This window comes from Staurois parvus, unplaced genomic scaffold (genome assembly GCF_062004578.1).
Source record: "Staurois parvus isolate SC_StPar_1 unplaced genomic scaffold, SC_StPar_1.0 ptg000204l, whole genome shotgun sequence".
NCBI lineage: Eukaryota > Metazoa > Chordata > Amphibia > Anura > Ranidae > Staurois > Staurois parvus.
In genome coordinates this window covers 1,399,964-1,422,443 of record NW_028318000.1, presented here as the reverse complement: position 1 = coordinate 1,422,443, position 22,480 = coordinate 1,399,964, and the positions used below count along the sequence as shown (strand labels likewise).

Here is a 22,480-nt window from a genome sequence, read left to right as displayed (position 1 = left end):
CCATTGGTGTGTGTTTGGAATAGTGCGATGGGAATATGGCAATTGATATGTGAAAAATACACTCTCAACCTCACCCTGCACAAAGATTTTTTCCAGCTTGTAGGACCACAAGCTAAGTGCCAGCAGACAGAGCAATCAACATTCGGTTTCGTTAACTATTCAGTTAACTCTTTACTCTGCCACCAGATATTTATTATAAATATCAACATTCACAGTAACAGTTATGACTTTTAATAAAGGTCTGTAATACCCACTGTCACTACAGACAGGAATATCCAGATATTTAACCTATAGTAATGCTCTTCAACGAGACAGGGATTCTTTAAAGTGTTACTAAACCCACTACAGTAAAATCAGTCTGTATATGCAGTAAAGCATGCTTGTTATACTCACTGTGGAACCTAAGGGGTTACTCCTCTGCATTGTGTAAAAAGGGTGTTTGATCTTGACGTCTCTGATCCTCCCCTTATTCCAGTGTCCCTCTCTTATCCCCCGATAAGACATATCGTGTGGAGAAACACTGCACATGCTCAGTTTGGTATGTATTGCTAGAGAGTGTTTTTTTCTTACGCATGTGATCAGCACAGGGACAATCAGAACTGTCCAGACAGAGGTCAGGGGTTCTGCATCCTTCTAGAGCAGAAAGGAAACACCTCCTACAAGCTTTAACCAGTGTTCTGCTGAACACTGATAGAGATCTCAAGACTGCTCTAACTGCTGATGAGAAAAGGTGATTACCAGTTTATATGTACTAAAATAATTGCATTTCCATGTAGTGTGTACTGTGGGAGACCAGATATAGTGAATTCAGGGTCCTGGCTTTAGTAACACTTTAAGTTTTGTGCATTAGAGACAATATTAACTTTTCATAATATTGTCTAATAATTTACAGTAAAAATGGTGCACATAAAATATTTACAGAAAATGGGTATTGCAAAGGAAAGAAGAGGCCATAATGCAACAGAAAAAGCAAAAAGGTCTTAAGATTGAAAACACTCAAGAAGGTCCTGAGATTGGCAAAGTCCAGTCAATGAGTAAAAGATGAATCAATGGCTCTTATAGATCTTGGCTGATATTCCTTGCTTGATGGTAAAAGAGAGCTCCAGGCTGCTGATCAGTTTCCCTTTTCTGGTCCCTGAGGAGGGTGTGGACAGAACTGACTGGACCACTCTGTAGGTCTGAACAGTGGCTGATGGGATATCACAGTGTTTACGACCATGTAGCTGCCCTCCCTTAAATACAGTTTATACATATATTAATATCTTAGAATACCTTTGGGTGGCATTCTGGTATCCTGTGCAGGGGTGCTCAACCTGTGACTCACATGTGGTCCTTTGAGCCCTCTGATGTGGCCCTTGACCTTGACCTCAAAATCTGGGAAGTGCACTTGTACTATATCCTGCTGGTTTGATGCACTTTCTAAAAACTCCTGAATGCACCACATCCACAATATATATATATAATAGAAGTCAATGACAAAGTGCAACAAAGCCACAGGTTCATTGAGCCCTTTCCAAAAAACGCACTGATTGAAAATGCACAGATGTGAATGTGACACATAGGAAACCATGGTTAATGGACTGTAGTGTGTGTTTGCAAAACCGAACAAGCACTGCAAAACGCATAGGTGTGAAGCCTTACATTGTGTGGGCTAGAATGTTTTATGATGGCTATTAGAGCGAGAATTAAATGTGTAGCATGTTAGGTTCTGGTAAGGGGGTATATGATGGCTAAAGCCAGTTCACTCAGTGGGGAATGCTGATAACCTGTGTAAATGTTTATTGTTAACAGACATGTAGATGATAAGCAAAACCTGACATACTACAGTGTTCCATTCCAGACCTTTTGGTAAGAAAGAGGTCCTGTTATAGTGCACCATTACCAAGCACCACATTCAACCCCATCTGTACCGGCATGTTTCCTAATTTCCATATATTGTGGTAAAATACTGGATCACCTTAGGGCGTATGCTTTCCAAAAAAGGGTAATTTTGGAGGTTTTCGTACTATTCTGGCAATTCTATTTTAACATAAAACTAGAAAAGCTACAATTTCTGGGGAAAATGTGTGAAGTGTTCTTGCCTCAACTGGAGTGGGCGGAGTAACTGGGTGGAGTGGCTTGTCACTCTGCTGCCTGCTCACACACCTGGGTTTCTATGGCAACTCACTCTACAGCAAGGCCAGAGAAGAGCGGTTAAAAACATACTGTTCCAACTTGCTCACTTCACTGGCGGTTGCCATCTTCAAACGGTTGTAGTTTAAAACTATAAATCCTACACCAAAGAGCTTTATATTGTGAGAATCACAAGACCCAGACCTACATTTTGATGCATAGTATGTTTCTGAAATATTACAAATGAAGGCACAGTCGCAGTTTAGAATTTGCCCTTCAAATTTGAGGTGGCTAGAGTGGAGTTTCAATGAATGTCAATGGGTGGTGTGAGTTGTAAACAAATGGTCATATTGTGAAAACTATCAGGACTATGGCTTAGCCATGGACATTTTTAGTGGCAGTAGGGATAGCTGAATGTTTTGATATAAGATTTGTGTAGGTGGGCTTGAAATGAGGGAGTGGCGGCAGTTTAGAAATCATGTCCTGATTTTTTAGCTCACACTCTAGCTTTTGTCAACTCCCACTCTAGTTAAGTGTTCTTGCATGGCAAGACCGCTTACTGTTATCTCACATATATATTGTTATTATTATAGCCAAATTTACCCCCCTAACTCCTCCCACAGTTTTTACACTACATAGACAGTAATATACCGAAACGTGCGGATTGTTCCCGATTGGTGTGCTATTACTTTGTGGAACATTTCGCCGAATCTTTCACAAAATATCGGCGTTTTTGTAGTGAAATTGGTCCCATAGGAATGAATGGTGGAATGTTCAAAACTAGAGTGGGAGCTGACAAAAGCTAAACTGCGACTGTGCCTTCATTTTTAATATTTCAGAGACATACTATGCATCAAAATGTAGGTCTGGGTCTTGTGATTCTCACAACATAAAGCTCTTCGCTGTAGGATTTATAATTTTTAAAACTACGACCATTTGAAGACGCCAGTGAAGTGAGCAATTTGGAGCAGTTTGTTTTTAACCGCTCTTCTCTGCCCTGTTTGAAATCTAATTTTGAATTCGTGACAGTTTGGCCGGCTTCTGGTTAAAGGTTTGGAAATAAGTTTTCTACAGTAGAGAGTATTTGAGGTGATAATGCTGCTAATGTTTTTATAAATGTATGTTTTAATGTAACTGTGAAGCACTTTGGGCAACAACATTGCAATTAAATGTGCTATATAAATAATTAAAAATTGAAATGCATTTCTCACTCTATCAAGCTTGCCATGTGCACTTTTTAAATTTGATCAATCAATTGGTTAGTGTAATGTTTACTATCTTTACTCACTCCAAACACTCCACACAGTTGCTCTGCCCACTCCATAAAGTTACTCTGCCCAGTCCAACCTTTTCACAGTTACTCCAGCCACTCCAACCACACAATAGTTACTCAAGCCACTCCAACCACACAACAGTTACTCAAGCCACTCCAACCACACAACAGTTACTCAAGCCACTCCAACCACACAACAGTTACTCCAGCCACTCCAACCACACAACAGTTACTCAAGCCACTCCACCCAGTTACTCCGCCCACTCCAGTTGTAGACTACTGGTGGAGGCAAGAACACTTCACACAATTTCCCCAGAAATTGTAGCTTTTCTAGTTTTGAACATTCTGCCATTCATTCCTATGGGACTAATTTCACCACAAAAACGCCGATATTTCATGAACCATGCGGCGAAACGTTCCACAAAGTAATAGCACACCAATTGGGAACAATGGTAAACTGCAGTATATGAAATGTTTAGTTTTGGGTTTAATTTCACAAAAATTCAGTAAAGACATCCCAGTACTCACAAAGCCTTGTCTGCTGCTCATGATTTGATCTTTATTGAAGCTCTGTTCATGGATAGCATGGGAACAAAATTACATTTATAAGCTAAACTAGAAAAGTTCTGCATTTGCAACAATTAAATATTTGTGTGGTGAAAAGTCAGTTTTGTGTACCTAGATTACAGTATGAATAAAAGGGAAATCTGGATAAAATGTCACAAAACATTCTTCAGGTGTGCCTTGGAGCTTTTTTCGTATATAAACTACCACCTTGTACTCCAAGCCTGCCATTACCAAGCACTTAGCGTGATACCATATAGAGATAATGGCAAGATTACTGCTCTGGAAGAACGAATCCATGAAGAGCTATCGTGTTTCTGAAGTGAAACATCACAGGCAGCAGAAAGGCAGTGTAAGTGATGGGTCATTGGGCTTGGTTAGTAAAACAGCTCGATGAACAATGTTGTCTAAGTCTTGCAACCAATAGCAACGCATAAAATTTTAGTGCACTCTAATCGTATCAGCTATGCTATTATTTTTGATTGTTATTGGCTGCTGTCTTTTACACTTAACCCTTGCCTGTTGGACAATGCTAAATGGTTGTTTTTATGATGCAGATTCATATGTGATTCACTCGAAGAAAACCTAAACTTTACAAACTCTGTTACATTTAGCAATTCCCTGACATGCTTTGGTGCGATGCAGCACAATTTTGTGCCCTATAGACGTCAATGGAAAAATACCAAAAATGCATGTACATGTGTTTTCAGTGCGTTTTTGCCCACAGGTTATGTTAGTTGTTAAGGAGATGCCACCCGCCAGCATCCTAACAACCAATGGCTCATCCCTGCTGTCATCTGGGGATTCCTAGCTGACAGCAGAATGTAAACAAAAGAGCCTGTCAGTAAAAATGTTCTAGAAATGGTGTTGTGGTCATCCCACATTCCATACCAGGCACTTGGGGTCTGGAATGGATTTTAAGGAGGAATCCATGCCAAAAAAAAAACTAAAGAAGAATGGCATTAGGTTCTCCACAAAATCCATACCAGATATTTATCTGTACATACAGCCTGGCAGGTCAGTAAAGGGAACACTGGGGGAGAGATGAGCATGCGCCCCCTCAACCCCTCATCCTCCTGAACCATACCATGCCACATGCCTTAAACATGGAGAATCCCCTAATGACAGCATGGATGAGTGATTGGTTGTTAAGCCACCAGCGGGTGTCAGCTCCTCAGCAACCAATGACCCACCCAGGAATCCTTGGCTGACAGCAGGGATGAGTTACTGGTTGTTAGGACGCTGGTGGGTGTCAGTTGTTTAACAAGCAGTATTCAGTTTCCCTCTCCTACCAAAATATGCACTAGTTTAAAAGACACATGAAAATACGATGAAAATGTGTCAAGACGCAGCCACTACATAACCACACTGAAAATCAGAACAAATCGCAGCCACACTAGTGTGAACCTAGCCTAGAAAATGATGCATTATGTGTTTCTGTGGTAGGTTCTGTATTCTTATCTCACAGGCAGGTTCACAGAGCCCACATAAGCTGACAGGTTGGAAGTTCACTCTGTCAGATCTTCTATCACTGCATCTTCAATTCATTCTACAATGATTCCACAGTGACTAAATAACATATTCATCAACCAAAAACAAGTAATGATAAAGCAAAGGTGGCTGTGAAATGTATATAAGCCAATGCTCCTGTCAACTTTTTGGACCAGCACCCTGGATTTAACATTTTGTTATTCAAGAGTAACTAAACCTAACAGTACTCACCCCCTCTCCGTCGGTGCAATGTCTGTGAGCGCCCTCTCCGGCACCAACATCTTCTATATCTTGATTGCCTGGCCAGGATGATAAAACACCCGCACATACCTGTATTTATGGATGTTGACTGGTCCTGGCAGCAAGCTTCCAGATTTATTACTTTCCACTTTAAGTTCCTTGTGTGTCTAAGGTGCGTGCCCAACCGTTTAAAGTGAACATCAAGTTGAAAATATATTTTTTTGTTGTGTTTAATAGAGTGGGAAAGCATATGAACCCTACAGTATATGGTGTTCATTGTCCTCTGGGGTTTCATTAGAGAGGAGAGATTGTCCCTCATGTCATGTTCTACCAACAAACTATTAAACCAGATGAGAAGTGCGAAAAAAATTAACAGAGCACAGACAAAAATACAAATCTGGTAGGGTTTCTAGCCTTCCCCCATACTGTATCTTCCCAAGGTAAGTGACACACACACGTGTCCATCCACATGGTGAAAAAGAAAATGTGATTTATCAGACCAGGCCACCTTCTTCCATTGCTCCATGGTCCAGCTCTGATGGTCACATGCCCATTGTAAGTGTTATCTGGCTGTGGACACGGGTCAGCATGGTCACCCTGACCAGTCTGCAGTTACGCAGCTCCATACACAACAAACTGTGATACCCATTTTTTCTGATTTCAACAAATCAACCTCAGAGACAACATGTTTACTTGCAGCTAAATGTATCCTACCAACTTTCAGATGCCATTATAATGAGATACCTGTTTACTTCTTTACAAATTGATATACTTTTCACTGCACTGGCATGTAAAAGATGCGTGTTGCGTAATTTTGGACAAAGACTATTCGATAATTACAATAGAATGCTAAAGAGCTATAAGGGACTGCTACTATTCTACCTTAAAATTAACATGTCAGGTTTTTTTGTACACTGCGCATGGTTTTTGCTACCAAACCTTGATCCTAAAGCCCATGCACTACCATATGCCACAACCTAACCTGTGGCTGATTTAGCTAGCTTGTCCTTCATTAAAGGATAAGTTCACCTTTGGGAACATGTTACATGTTCCACTTGTTATTAGGGTGGAACGTTTAACATGTACCCATAGCAGCAGCCCCCCCCCCCCCTTTTGACAGATAGTATGGGGAGACTTCTTCCTGCGTTATCTGTCAGATTTGAATGCTGTGCGGGGCTCCAACCACATGGCTGCACAATTCATTCACAGATTTCCGTGAATTAATGAACTGCAAGTCCCGATAGCTTTAGCGGCTGTGGGCTTATAGGTTTCAATGAACCGCCACGGCACTGTGGAGCACTGTGGTAGTTCAGCATCCTGTCAGAATATCTGCTTGCCATACATCTTGTACGGCAAGCGGATATTCTGACAAGTCTGCAGGAGACCTGCATGACATCAGCAATCTACTGATCACTGGTACAATGCTTTCCAGGCTCCTTTGGGCAAAAATAACACATGCACATTTTTTTACCTGCAGAAAATGTGCATTTATTATTTGTGTCCAAAAGGTGAACTTATCCTTTAAACAATGCAGATAACCTGTAGGTGCCCAACTGTACCACCACCAACTTCACTGCTTATACTGTACTATGACTATTAGGGCTCATTCACACTTGACTAATTTCTAACGCTTGCCAATCGCCCCTATAGCGTTTGACAGGCGTTTGACAGGCGTTTGGGAAGCATTTTTAATGCTTTTCAAACGCTCCGCAAATGACCTATCAGCGTTTTTGAGGTGTTTTTATAGGCATTTGCCAAGCGTTAAAACCGCACCACAAACGCCTACAATGAAGTTTAATGGTATTAACGCTCCGCAAACTCCACGCAAACGCCCTGCAAATGTCTGCCCGGAGTTTGAGGAGCATCACCACAGACTTGAATGGGTGGCTTCAACTCCTCCTGACTCGACATGAGGCATCAATTTTGCCACGACGCACCGCTAACGCTGTAGATATTTCATAGGCGTGTGATGAGCGTTAAAAACACTTTCCAAATGCCTGTCTAACGCCTGCTAACAAAGCTAGTGTGAACTTAGCCTTAGATATCATTTTAGTGGCATCTTGCCAGCACAATCTGGTACTGCAGGGACTAAATCCTGAAACCATACTTTTCTGTGGAAGGATTATTACAGGCATGGCCAGAATTTATGATACATATAATTTAAGCACTTCAGCACATGGGTTGTATATTTGTCCTGTATCAGATGCATCATGCAGTTTTGTGAAACGTGTCTTGTGAAATTCAGGGGAGGTGAGATATGTATAATAATTATATTAAGGTATGCACACATTATAATTCTTCAGTACAACTACCATGCAATGAATTTAGTTGATGTGCATGGTATTTGTCCTTGTACATTTGACCTATGTTGACTACTCTGATTATTCTGTTAAAAATGTCCTGGTATTATTTCAATAAATGCTGGCAAAAGCTGCCAAAATGGTGAATCACTGGGTATCTGGGCTATACAGGGAAATTAGGGTGTGTGGGAGTGTGCTGTACATACTGTAGCTTCTTCAAAACATTTCGGAACCCTGTCTCATTACTTCTATCAAGAGCCAACAGCCCTGGAGCAAACAGTAAGCTGGTTCTTGGTTAGAGTTATCAAAACTTCACTCTCTCAGTCAAATCTGACAATGTTTAATGCTTATGCTGCTCAGCATAAGCGAAAGGACAGGAAAGTATATCATATTTGAAACTTTTTTTTTTTTCCAAATTTTCAGTTACTTCCTGGCTTCCAGGCATTGGCAAATTATGTCATACATCCCCGAAGTCTTCAGGAGGGGAGGAGGGGTTCTCTAAGCTAAACATACACTCCTGACTGCATGCCCAAGCTAAATGCTACACAAATCATCTGCCCTTACTCAAGATGGCCACAACCAGAATTGTCAGGGGGTGTTTTTCAGCAAAATAAAGCATGGGGACACAGATGGATGAGTTTGCTTTGGATATTAACCACTTCCTGTCTGGACACTTTTACCCCCTTCCTGTCCAGGGCAATTTTCAGCTTTCAGCGCTATCACACTTTGAATGACAATTGCGCGGTCATGCAACACTATACCGATATGAACTTTTTACAATTTTTTTGAGACAGATAAAGCTTTATTTTGGTGGTATTTATTCACCGCTGGGAGTTTTATTTTTTTGCTATGTAAATGAAAAAGTCTAAAAATTTTGAAAAAAAGTGTTTTTCTTATAACATTTTGCAAATAAATAATTTTTCATCATAAATCTTGGCCGAAATGTATTCCGTTATCTTTTTAGTAAAAAAAACAAAAAGCCACATTAGTTTATAACCAAAAATTATAATTTTCAAACTTTTTATTACATTTTTATTTTAATTTTTTATACTATTATTTATGGGTTTTTTTTGTTTTTTTTTACATACTGTCACCCTAGCAGTACAGTGTCACCATGGTGTCACCATGGTGACACTGTACTACTTGTGGGGGGTGATGAAGATTTTTTTTTTTTCTACAGTGATTGCTTTTACACCCATATAGGATGTAAAAGCAATAATTTCTCTTTCTCTCTGTCTGCATTCTTGCAGCCATTGAGAACTACTGAGTGATCTGTGATTGGTCACAGCTTGTCACATGGTACAAGGCTGTTGTGAATAGCCTTGTACCATGTGACCTCTGTGATCATTCACAGATTTCACACGTAGTAAGCAATGATGTCACAAGTGACATCTTGCATACTACTTTGCATGTGATCACTGATTGGCCAATCAGTGATCATATGATCGGGATCCCGTCTGACGATCGGTGTTTCACTGTGTCCGGAGGACACAGCGGGCACCGGATCGCGGTGCTGCGTGCTCCCAGGAAGCACGCACAGCTAGAAATGGCGGGTGCCGTTTATGAACGGCAACCCGCCCCTAGAGTGCCACCGTCTTGCCGTTTATAAACAGCAGGCGGACAGCAAGTGGTTGAAAATAATTTGTATTTTGGTTTGTGGTATTCAGGTGCAGTGTAGTTCTGCTTTGAAATGCCTTAAGGGTGGATGGCAGTCTGGAAGAATGGGCATGCAGCCTGTCTAGGAATGCCCATTCTTCCAGACTGCATGTAGTAAGGCCCTTGGTAATGGCCACATGTGATGCTGAGGCTCCAAGATTGAACTGAAGTTCAGTAAATAAAAGGGAAGGGTCAGGGACTGTAAGACTAAATAATACTGGATGTTCTCCTGTTAGGAAATGAGGAGGGCTATCTGATTTGTTGAAGCTTCTAATGCACACTGTGAGAAGCTCAGAGTGTGCATTGAAATCAAAGCAAGTAATTAGAGTACAGAAGAGATGCTTTACCAGCTGTGCAAGACTGAAGATAAGGCTAGAGTTCAGATTTAATAATATTAATATTACGGCGTACAGACCTACAGCACTGCTCCAGCAGGCTAAGGCCATAGCTGTACGGTCCTACTTTCGTCCTCTGCTATAAGCTCATGGTCACTTGCTCATGGTCACTTCAGTAACAATGAACATATAGCAGAAATGTTCAGCAGACTCTACTGAACAAAAGGATAGCTCTGATTAGCGGTAACAAGCCACTGATCAAAGCTATTAACCTAATATGATCCCCCTCCCCATTGATGCCACTGCCTCTCTACCTCTCACCCATTGCTTCCTACTCTCCTGCACTTCCTACCCTCCTGTCAAAAAAGGCCTGTGCTGCCCCCCATTGTCCCCTGCCTCCACCATCATTCCCCCAGCACCAATTCTCACTTCTCCTTCAGCATCAGCCCCCCCCCCACCAGCACGGATCTCCATGGATCCCATGCAATTGCTGGCTTCCCACTGCTGCCAATCCTGCTGGCAATGGCAGTGTTAACTGCATAGATACTAACGCCCCCCCCCCCTTGGCCTCCACCAGCATCCCCCCCCCCTCACCAGTATCAGCCCCCCCACCAGCACGGAACCCCTGTGGATCCCACTGCTGCCACTTTTGTCGCAACTGAACAGATAAACTGAATAGATACTGCCCCCACTGGGACCCCCCTTCAGTGTCCTCCCCCCTCACCATGCCCCAGCGCCTCCCCCAGGCACCTCTTCTAGCCCGCTTTCCCTCCACCCGTCCCACCAGCTGCAGCTGCTGCCCGGGAGATCTGTTAGTGACAGATCACGATCAGGATGGAGAGTGTGGGGGGGGGGGGGCTGGTAAACATGTGTTTAACAGCCCTTTTTCTTTCCTTAATGAACAAAGTGATCAGTACTGATTACTCTGTTCATTCATCACTGACAGATAGTAAACTGTGTTTACTATCTGTCAGTTTGTGAATGAATAGGAGTATCTATACAGACTTTTATCTCATTCATTACAGTGCAGCTCAGGATGCAGAGAATGGGACTGTCATCAGGGTCTTTCTCTGTATCAAAAAAGAGACATTAGTGGTCTGTTTAGACTTCTGATGTCTCTCCAAAGTGCCCCCCCCCCCAAACACACACACAAAAATATGTAAAAGTATAAAAAAAGCAACAAAAAAAAAGTTAAAAACCAAATTGTAAAAAATAAAACAAAAAATGTATTTAAAATATAGTAAAAATAAAAAACCTATTAAGGGTAGAATTAGACATGAGTATAAATCTCCCTTGCCACTGAAGCCCAATCCATGTTTGTATCACACTCCAGAGGCTACTGACAGGCAGTGAGGAAGCGATTCAGTGCCTTCTCACTACCTGTTTTAACCGTATTTTCACTGACAGTTTTGCATACGTTCAGTTTTCACCATTTTGCAAAAAAGGCGTAATTTAAAATGTACAAATATTTGTTATTTATTAACTCATTACAGGTTAGGCTTTTATACTCAGTAGAAATTTAGCAGGAATTTAGTAAAATTTGCTGTGTTTACATCTGCTAATAATGATTTTAGTGTTTTCTTACCGCAAATATTGATAAACATTTGCACGAATATTGCAAATAAATCAGTAATGCCTTCTTTTTTTCTACTGGTCATGTGCTTTCACAAAACATATGGTTTGAGGGGGTCATTTTCAAACTCTGAAAGCTGTAAATAAAGAATGAAAACCTCTTGATTTTTTAATTTACAATTTTGCATGCTTTCGATTTTCACAAAAAAGGTGCAATTTAAAATTTATAAATATTTGTTATTTATTAACTAAATACAGGTTAAGCTTTTAGATTTAGTTGGGATTTTTCAGGAATTCTGTAAAATGTGCTGTGTTTTTATCTGCTAATTGTTTGGTGTATTTTTAACAAAAATATTAATTTGATAATCAATTGTGCAAATATCACAGTGCCTTAAAAATCAGTAGCACCTACTTTTTATTCTACTGGTCATGTACTTGCAGAAAATGTATGGTTTGGGGGGTATTTTACAAACTCTGAAAGCTGTAAAGGAAAAACAAAAAAGCTATGGAAAAATTGCAAAAATAGTCTGGTCACCTGAGTTTAAGTGAAGAGCAGAGCCTGGCAGTGAAAGGCCAAGTGAAATGTGGAATGGTTAATTTGCTGAACAGTACCTTTATGGCAGGATCAACAGGTGTAAATGTAGTAAAAACTGTATATTAAAAAAATAAAGGGCAGCATACTGTATAATGTTCAGCGCTGCCAAAAATGGCAGATATACTAGAACAATGTTAGTTAGAGAATGTGCAGATGCTATAGGTTTGGTTGAAGACAGGAGGCAGTCTACAAAAGACAGTGAGAGACTAGGGACATGTTACATGAGACTAGTAAAGGTCATTGCAATTACCCTTTCACAAATCAATTGTCACATACCTGATAGGAGAATGAAATGACGAGGTCGGCCTCACTTGTGTCACTAGCCTTTACCCTGCTGGAAGTGGAAGAGAGGGTGCTGAGGGACCAGGGGAACAAGAGTGCCAGCAGGTGTTCCCTGAAGAGCTTGCAGTTGGAGTCCTGAAGAGATTGGCGAACTACCGTTTCAGGAATGGTAGCAATTTTTTGGAGTCCCACCTGGGTTAAAAGGGCACTCCACTTGCACAACAGGTTCAGGATAAGTGATGTGTCAGATCTCACAGCTGACTTGAAGCAGGAACAGTTTATGGTGAGCAGAGCTGGTATAGTGGACAGCCAGGCAGGCACTCGAGCAGGACAGGAAGCTGGGATCGGAGACAGGAGCAAGGTCACAGGAATAGCCAAGATCATCAACAGGTGGACAGCGAGGTACCAAATCATGAGCAAGCCGAAGTCAGGAACAGAGTCGGGAACAGGAATTAGCAACAAGGCAGGAGCGGAATCCGAAGTCAGGTCAGGAACAAGCTGGGTCAGCAACAAGGGGATCATATAAGAATACAGCAGGACACAGGGAAACAGCTGAAGACCAGTCAGCACTAAGCACAGGCAGAATCATCCTTTAAATAGTCTGTCTGACGCCAATAATCACTGTGCGTGTGCACGTGCCTGTGCACAATCGTGCATTTTTGTGCGCATTTGCATGTTTGGTCACTATTCTGTGGAGATTGCTGTGCGCATGCGTATTTCTATTAGCCAGCCATGTCACAGGAATTCCCTTACATCAATGCTTTCACTCCCACTACAGACAGCAGGGGTCCAAGGGACACACAACAAGTTCCAAGAGGCTGCATATGGCCTTTGAACCGCAGGTTGGGCACCCAATACCTAAACTAAACCCCCTGAAATGTTGTCTACAAATCATCAATAGCTGTTATTTAAACATCTATAGCATTCATGAGACAGGGAAGAGACAATGTTACAGCTGATTTCTCTGAGGAAGAACATGTGTAGACTAAACTGTAGCTAGTAATTAGGTTGTCACTATCTTTGTACTGTGGTTGAGTTTTCACAATTGAGTGCTGAACACACAGAGGTGTGCTGTATGCTCTCTAGCTCCAGGAAAAAAATCTCCTATTTATCTCTAGTCTCTAACTGTATGTTCTTCCTCTACTAATGGAAGAACTTTTTGTACAGAAACATTTTTACTGATGCTTTAAAGCCACAAATACCATAAGAGCTGTGTACAGTTTGTAGATGCAACCATTTCTTCAAGTTTGTGTAGGTGTATATAATATTAATTAAACTACAAGTTTCCTACATAATTCTATATATTTCTAAATATACAAAACCTTTGTTGGAACAGGTTCTTGTTTTGTTTTTTCATTGTCAGGCAGTGTGCAAGTAAGCATCTTATTGTGGAAATCTGAAGCTAACGCCTTGTTCACAATGGCACTTGAGGCTTGTATATTTTTCAGCATATCTAGACTGAGTAATGCGTGCAGGCAGCCCATTTAAGTCTGCTGAAAGGCAGTGGCTGTATGGATATCCCATCCTAAATGTGACCAGGGCGAGCGCCACCAAACATGCACACTGCGAAGACAAACAGAAGAGGGTACACCAGCCTATTGCATTATCCTAGTAACCATTATTTAAAAGTATAAATGAATGTGTTCACAAACCAAAGGTGCTTGCATTTCCAGTCAATGCTACAAGCATTGTTGATATGGCACCACACTCATGAGCAGGAGGTGCTTGGCTTTGTAATATACACTGTATGTGTTGGGGTCAGGGGCGGACTGACAACTCATGGGCCCCCGGGCAATAGGGGATCATGGGGCCCCTGTGTCCTTGCCCACACTCAAAAAAGCCTATAAAAAAGGTACAAGGGGCATTTCATGGGGCCCCCTACTGACCCCAGGCCCTCGGGCAGCGCCCGAGTGCTCGAATGGTCAGTCCACCCCTGGTTGGGATAAGCTGCACTCACACGCGTTTCACATTAGAACGAGTGGCTGCGTCCATGCAGCCGTGCCTCCTAACTCTCCTAGCTAAAATGCTGCAAAATGCATTATCATTAGGAGATCAGTCAGAATAAAAACATTTGTTTGGATACAATGGAAAAACAGCAATGCAGGATGGCTTTCATACTGTAGTAAGTAAAGACAAAATAAAAGCATAATAAACACACAATAGGAATTGAACTCACAAGAGCAGTAGTACATATCTGCATTAGTAGGATCCACTGCTTTCAGAAGGGGTTATTGTGGCAGTGCCTCTGACTGTGAGAGCAGCTGCTTTTCAGTAGCTGTGTGTACAGTTGATCCCAGCCTCTGCTCTCAGTTTTGACAGGAACGCCATAAGGAAACACTTGCTTTCCTCCACCCTAGCAATGATCAGAACATGTTTCGAGGAGGATTTCCTCTTACTCAGCTTACTGTTTGGAAACATACTGCAAAAGTGCTGTTTCTAGTTATGTAACCTTATTAACCACTCATGGAGAGTGCTGGCTGGTGAAGGAGTGTCCCATCATTACGAGGGCCCACATCTGAGCCAAGGAATTAATGTGCTGATGTGCTATAAAATGATTTCTAAGAAACAATAGGAAGTTAATAGGATTGCAAAACCAACTTGAAGCAGTCTAGAAGAAGTTCAGCTGCAAGTCAAATGCACTTGTCAGTAGTTTCTGAATATTCTCAGAAATGTTTGAAACTGATGTTAAACTGTTACCATCAAAACAAGCCCAAAGACACTGTCCCATATTGCCCTGCCAAATCCATCAGGTGTATCCATCAGGTGTATGCTCAAATCTTTTAGTATCATTTTCCTTTATTGGACTGTATATGGCCACCCTGAGAACTAAACCTAATTTTTTTTCATTTACTATAAGTCTTTTATTTTGAAAAATTATAGAACATACAAAGAAATAAGTCGCAAGAATCATATCTTCAAACATTGCATCAATATCATTAAGAGCAGCATAGCAATCCAGCCATGCTGTGGGTGCCAACAGAGAATGGCCAGAAATTCTAGGCAAAAACAGTAGCACAAAATAACAAACAATACACACAGTGCACTGAGTTACATGGTATGATACACCCCTGATTGGATTTAGAGTAGTAAACAATGAAAGTAAAGTTCTGAGATCTTAAACTATATTTTAGTCATAATGGGGTTTAAGGTCCTGAAGAAGGAGGTGCTAAAGTTAATCTTTTCAGTCATAATGATGTTGTCGCTCCCAAATACTGTTAATTTTTTTATTTCCTACTAATTAAGTGAAGATGAAATAGACATCCTTATTTTAACCTGAAAAAGCAGTAAAAATAGAAAGATCACATTTCTCAAACATATGTCCTAACTCTGTGGCTATGTTCGGTTTTATGAGTCAAACACAGCCAAGCTGAGAACATATTTGCACCTGCTCATCTACTCATGAGCAATCCTCGAGATACAAGTAACCTTCATCTCCTAGGGAAGATAACCACCAGCGGCTGAAAGTTTGAACGCCTCGCTTCACAGCATTGAAACAAACACACAGGTTTTTCTGTTGACTTATCCTCTGTAAGCTTTATTCACTCTGTTTCACATTTTATTCTATGGCAGTGAACTGTTTAATTTGTACTGCTAAGCCTAATTAACCAAATTCCATAGGGATCTCACCATGTCAGATGTAAACTGTGCTAATTCGTTTGTGCAGGGCCTGCTTGGAGAGAAATATGGAACCATTCGAATCCCGGGAGAGGTTGAATCCTCTGAATTCGAAATGATTCTGGATGCGGCTATCGAAGCCAAACTGGAAACGAGGACCCTGGAAGAGTGGTATTGCCGAGATGAAAATGCTGTGCCCCCAGCATATTACCTCAGACCGAAAGCAGAAATGATGAAGAGCCACAACAACCCTGTGAGTATTTCATATAACTCGGGGGCTCTTTCCCCTGGGGACAGATTATATGTAATTGCATTTGGTATTGTACAACAACATTAGAAAGTAAAAAACAATGTCCATTTGATTGGGATAAAATATCAAAACAACTAATCTAAGAGCAAAAAAAAAAAATCATGAAAACCTGTTTACAAAATTTGCAAAAAGTCTTTATGTGGAAGGAACAAAAAACCCATGTGTCTTATGCAGTTAGGGGTTTATGTATGGAACGTGCTAACAATGTTTATTATTGCCAATGCCAATCCCATTCAATCAGAATCCTTGTTTTTCAAATTTGCATTGCAAAATTAACAGGTTGAAATTCGTTGCTATGACCAAAAGAAAATGTTTTAATACATAAACCCCTTAGTGTATGGTGCTATTCCTACTAACTGGGTTAAGGGCAGATTAGGATCTCTGAGAAGAGCTAGTAAATATGCCAGACCATACTTGAAATACTTACTAATTACTTTTGCTGCTCATTGATGACCTGCAGAGTCAACTCTGATATTCATCTTGGAAACTGTGGTCAGTTAATGAACTGCATGTGTTTCAAGAACTACCTTTGTTGCTTAGAGTAATTTACAATTGATCAGATAATCCCTTCCAAGAAGAACTTGGGTCTAAATCTGTGCATATAGACTGCAAAGAATCAGTGTTAGGATTTATAAGTATAATATGTATAATTAATGTGTTCATGCTTGAAGGACTTTTAGATTTCAGAGCTATAAAGTAGGCTGTCACCCATTGTAGTATTATTTTGCTTTAAATTCTAACAAGATATGGACGCTAACTTCAGAATCAGGAGGTATATACTTTAAAGATGTATAGCTCCTGCAGCTACATGAGTAGAAGAAATACAGTATTTTTTTAAATGACATTCTTGGGAATCTTCCACACTAAATAGCAAGCTACTGTTAGAGGTTTGAGAGCCCAATATTAGCTTTTTCTAAGATAAGCATGGAATTGTTTTATGCAAATGTTCAAATCTTACTTTACAAATCTTACTTATTTAAAGTATATGTAAACCCTTAACTTGTAAAACAATCCATTCAATTAAAAATAGAAATGAAAGGCAAACATTTGTGTATACATATAAAAAACATTATACATATCTTTTTCCCCTTTTTATAAGTGATCACATACCCTCTGTTCTCAGCTGCATAGGGAGTTCAGAGAGGAGAAACAGCAGTACACTGATCTTCCCAGTGAATGGCTGTGCAGTTGGGGCATGTCAAAACAAGTCTAATCATTGGAGGAGAGCAGGCTGAGTTCCCAGCATTGCTAGAGAATTGAACAATCTGTGTTCTCCTGCTTAGTGTAGTCAGTTTTTAATAGGAAAGCAGAGGGACTGGCAGGAACAACAGGGATTTCACACAAGGAAGCAATACAAAGAGTACAGGATACTTTTTCATACATGCACAAGTACATGCAATTAAATGGAATATTAAATGTTGGGTTTACATAGTCTTCTTTATAGTTCTTCAATTTGATTCTGATTCTCCCTCATGACCATTCATTATATTTTTTTCATTCTATTGAACAATCACAAAATGATGTTTCATTCAATTATAGATTACATAGTTACATAGCTAGTGTGGTTGAAAAAAGACACAGTCCATCTAGTTCAACTAATAAAAGAGGAAAAAAATACACTATCTTATATACAGAATCCTATACCCGCAGTAGATCTAGTGGAAGGCAAAAACCCCCAATAAACCATGAACCAATTTGCTCCAGCAGGGGAAAAAATTCCTTGCTGATGCAGTTTAATGCACATAGTGTAAGCCAGCCCTTAAGTGAGAAAGATGTGACCAAATCAATTTTTCATATTGAAAGTGCTGGTGAATGATACATAGCTTTCTGCACATGGAGATCAGAACCAGTAGTTTTCAGTGTAAGCCCCGGTTCACATCACTGCAACCCCAAAGTCATGCAACTTTGAGATCCGACTATGCTGTGCAACTTCATTAAGACTTGCTTCTATTCAGCGCAACTTCAATAATAGATGTCAATGTAAGTTGCAATGAAGTTGACTTGAGTTGCAGCAATTAGAAGGGGGCATTGAAAGATATGGGATGAGACTTATCATGGAACTTTGAACTTGCAAGTCGTATAGCAAGTCGCCTGACAAGTCGCATTGGTGTGAGCCGGGGCTAAGACTGATTCCTTATTGGGTAGATTTCTCCTTGTGGATTTTCAAAATGGGAAAATGGGAAGAGTAATAAAATGGGATACAGATGCAGTACCACTCCTGAAGTGGCCGATCGATGTTTGGGTCCTTCTGTTCCTAGTGCTGACAACCCTCTAAACAACACACGTTGCAGCTAAAAGAATGGTTATTTATTTGGGCTTCCCACCTACAAACAACTGCAATAACAATAAACAATAACGATTTATAAGAGAAGTGCAGGCAAAGCTTGTTTGGCTGTAATTCTCCTGTGGATCACAGGACTGCAGTTCGCTAAAGTCCGCTGTTGGCTGATGTCACTCAGCTGGTGCAGGATGGGGAAAGATCACGATTATAGCCACTTCCCTACAACCATATAGCAGAACTACTGCTACAGGGTGGCAGGGCTGTGCAAAATCACGTATATATATGTGATTTCGCATTTCCAGGTAGGGGACCCGTGCCGCCATTGGCGGCTACAGATGTCCCGGACAGAGATTCCTGGCGACTGCCAAGAAACAGTGACAGGGGAGAGACCTGTGTGTAAACAACACAGGTCTGTCTCCTGCCAGCTGTAACATGCTGCTGTGTGCTTCTCTGCACAGCAGAGAAATACACAGTAACATGTTTCCGTAGTAAAACACACACAGCACATACAATAAAACACAGCACAGCACACAGTTAACCCTTTGATTGCCCCAGATGTTAACCCCTTCCTGCCCAGTGTCATTAGTAAAGTGTCAGTGCTTTTTATTAGCACTGATCACTGTATTAGTGTCATTGGGATATCAGCTGCAGTTAATCAGTTCTCCCCCAGTGTCAGAAGACTCGCCACCATTACTAGTATACATTTTTTTTAGCAAAGATATGCTGGATAAACTGGAAATTCTTAATAGCAAAAGTCAAAAATATGTTAATTTTTTAAATTGTTGGCTTTTTTTGTTTGTAGCGCACAAAATAAAAAATGCAGAGGCGATCAAATACCACCAAAATAAATCTCTATTTGTGGGGGAAAAAAGGACATAAATTTAATTTGGGTACAATGTTGCATGACCGTGTCAGTTAAAGTAACGCAGCTCCATATCGCAAAATATGGCCTGGTCAGGAAGGGGGTAAGTCCTCTGGAGGGCAAGTGGTTAAAGTAGGGATCCACCCAGATTCCTGGACTGGCAGCTGGCTCAGCCTCACAGTAATCCACTGAGAGCCACAGCGCTCGGGGGGGGGGGGGGGGGGCAGAGCAGATACCAAAGACTAACAGTCACTGCTCTCTGCTCAGAGCAGCAAGGAGAACTGAATGATCAACAGTGTCTGATCGCAGAGTTCCTACTCATAGAGCAGGTGAGTATAAAATTAAAAAAAAAATCCCATACTTTTCTTTGAACAGTGTCCACCAATATCACAGACTGCAAGCAGTGTAACAACAGATCTATAAACAGATTACACCCAAAGACCTGGATCAAACAGACAAAGCTTGAGCCTTGGGGTCTGCAGCCTAAGAAGGTGCCCTAACGAATAAGAGATACACAATGGCCTATCAGAGATTAAAGTCCCCGGGTTGGACTGCATTGGAATTTTCCCTTAATCCCTCCCTTCTCCCAGGCAAATCCCCACCCCTTTCTTCTCTCCTATCTTCTGTATTGTTTGCCAAGGTCTCAAAGTGGTTATTCTGCATTCCTCATTTCCTCCCCACCCACACGGAGCTGTTCTTTGGGCTCCAGAACATTTTCTCCCTTTCTCCACTTCTGCTGAAGTGAGTGACTTTGCTGACAAAATTTGTCACCATTAGAATGTCTTCTGAGTCACACTAATGTTGGAAAAGTGCACCTATCTGGACCTTTTATAGCTTGAGAAGCAATTTTAATCCACATACTTGGCGGGCCTGTTATTATGCTCTTGCCTCTGCTATCTCTTTTGTGCTGTATTATTCTGCAAATTATTGTTTTGTATAACTTTAAGTAAGAGGCATGGCAAGTTTTTTGAAGATGTAATTTTTTTGTCACAGTTTTGTGGAGAATGAAGAATTTAAATAAAATTAATTTTTTTCACAATTTTTGTTTCACATACTGTCACCAGTGCAGTAAAACATCATCTTATGACTGGTGTGGTGGTGATCAGTTTTACTGACTGGTGACAGTATGTTAAAAAAAAAGAAAAATTAAATAAAAATTTTTATTACATTTTTTTGTTTTTTTTTAATTCATTCATGACAGTTTGCTTACATTGTTATTATGTGATCGCTATGATTGGTCATAGCAATCACATGATACCTCAGCTGTTCAGAGCAGCCAGGTACCGAGCAACAGGAGTCGCTGTGTCCCATCAATCACTGTATTGCTAGTGCACATGCCTAAAATGACGTACTAGTACATTGCTGTGCCTGTACATGCCGCCCACCCATAGTTAAAGTAAATATAAAACATTATCATTATACAGGATTTATATAGCACCAACAGTTTGGGCCACACTTTACAATATAAGGGAGACAGTACAATTACAATACATTTCAGTACAGAAGGGATAGAAGAGCTCTGCTCATGGAGCTTACAATCTAAAACATGTTATACTTACGTACTCTGTACAGTGGTTTTGCACAGAGCAGCCTTGAACCTCCTCTCCTCGTTTATTGACACACACACCGTGCGGTTCGGCCCCATCCCCTGCTCCCTTGTCACTGGATTTGATTGACAGCAGCAGGGGACGAGAGAGAGCAGCACTGCTTCTCTTGGGCACAGCACTGGATCGAGATCAGGCTCAGGTAAGTATTTAGAGGATGCTGGAAGGGGAGCTGCACAAAAAAGGTTTTTGTCTTAATGCAGAGAATGCATTAAGGTAAAAAAAAACCTTTAGCCTTTAGAACCACTTAATGTTTCATTGACATCTACTTGTACACTGATGATTTTCCTGTCTGACTAGCACTCTTCAACACTGAACTGTATAATGCTTTGTTAATTCTGGATAGATTCCCTCTGTGTCCTCTGATTTAATGTCTTTTCTGATTACCTTACTGCCAGTCATTTTAGACTGCTGCCATGTAATGCCCTAATGTTTTAACTATTCTGTACTTTCAAGAACATCTGTTCCTCTTTTATTACACCTGTTTTGCTAATGAATATGCAACAATGTAAATATATTTTGCAGCCAAAACTTTTAGTTTTGTATACAAGAGAACTGTTAGAACCTCTGTCTGATTTTTCTTGATGTTCAAGTCCCTGCTGAGAAGATTTATCCTCACTTCTTGTCCAAGCGACCCCACATGGAATGAGCAGGAATCTCCCTAGTGGGGAACAGCAATTAGGAAAGTGATAGAGTTTCTAACCCTTCCCTACTCTATCAAAAAAAGTTTTTATTACTGTTTTGATCATTGTTGAAAAGATTTCTCTTACTTCCTGTTCTGGAATTGTGTAACATGAAGAATGAGTGTAAGATCTGGTCCATAATAAACAAAGTATTGGTTTGGTGGTAGCAAACCTTATACATAATAGCCGTATTACTATTTATATTACTATGGTCCTTAACCAGTAATGTCACTGGCCCCATTCACTTACATGGCCCAGAATCCCCATGCCAAAATGGCATAGGAGTTCCCCTCTGGTTTGTACTGGGCTCTTTGAGTCTGGTATGAGTATTAAGGGAAAACTAATACAAAATAAAAAATCAAAAACAGCATGGGTGCCCCCAAAGGGGAACCCCATGCAAAATTCAATAAAGAAAGGCATGAGGATCCCCAAAAATCCATAGAGACCCTTATCCTCCCTGGCAGGCCAAGAAGGGAAGGGAAGCACACCTCTACTCTTGAACCAGGCTACATGCTCTCATTGTGTATGTGGGGGTTTATCTTGCCACAGGAAATCCCTCTTGCAAATCAGGTTGCACCCATGCTGATGAGTACAATGATTTCTTTCTCACAACACTGACCCAATTGTTGTGAGGGTTTGCAAGTTGTGAGGGTCTTGTCGGACTCTTCAAGTCACTTTAACACTAAGTACCAGCACCCCTTTCCC

The 22,480-nt window shown here is 40.8% G+C and overlaps 1 protein-coding gene across 1 annotated transcript in view; it reads left to right on the top strand.

The window, feature by feature from the left end:
• The window catches only part of NWD2 (NACHT and WD repeat domain containing 2), a 368,048-nt gene that overhangs the window by 301,642 nt on the left and 43,926 nt on the right, over positions 1-22,480 (top strand). Inside the window, exon 4 of the mRNA XM_089678379.1 lies at positions 16,085-16,288. Coding sequence (XP_089534505.1) covers positions 16,085-16,288 — 204 coding nt within the window. The remainder of the gene's footprint in view (positions 1-16,084; positions 16,289-22,480) is intronic.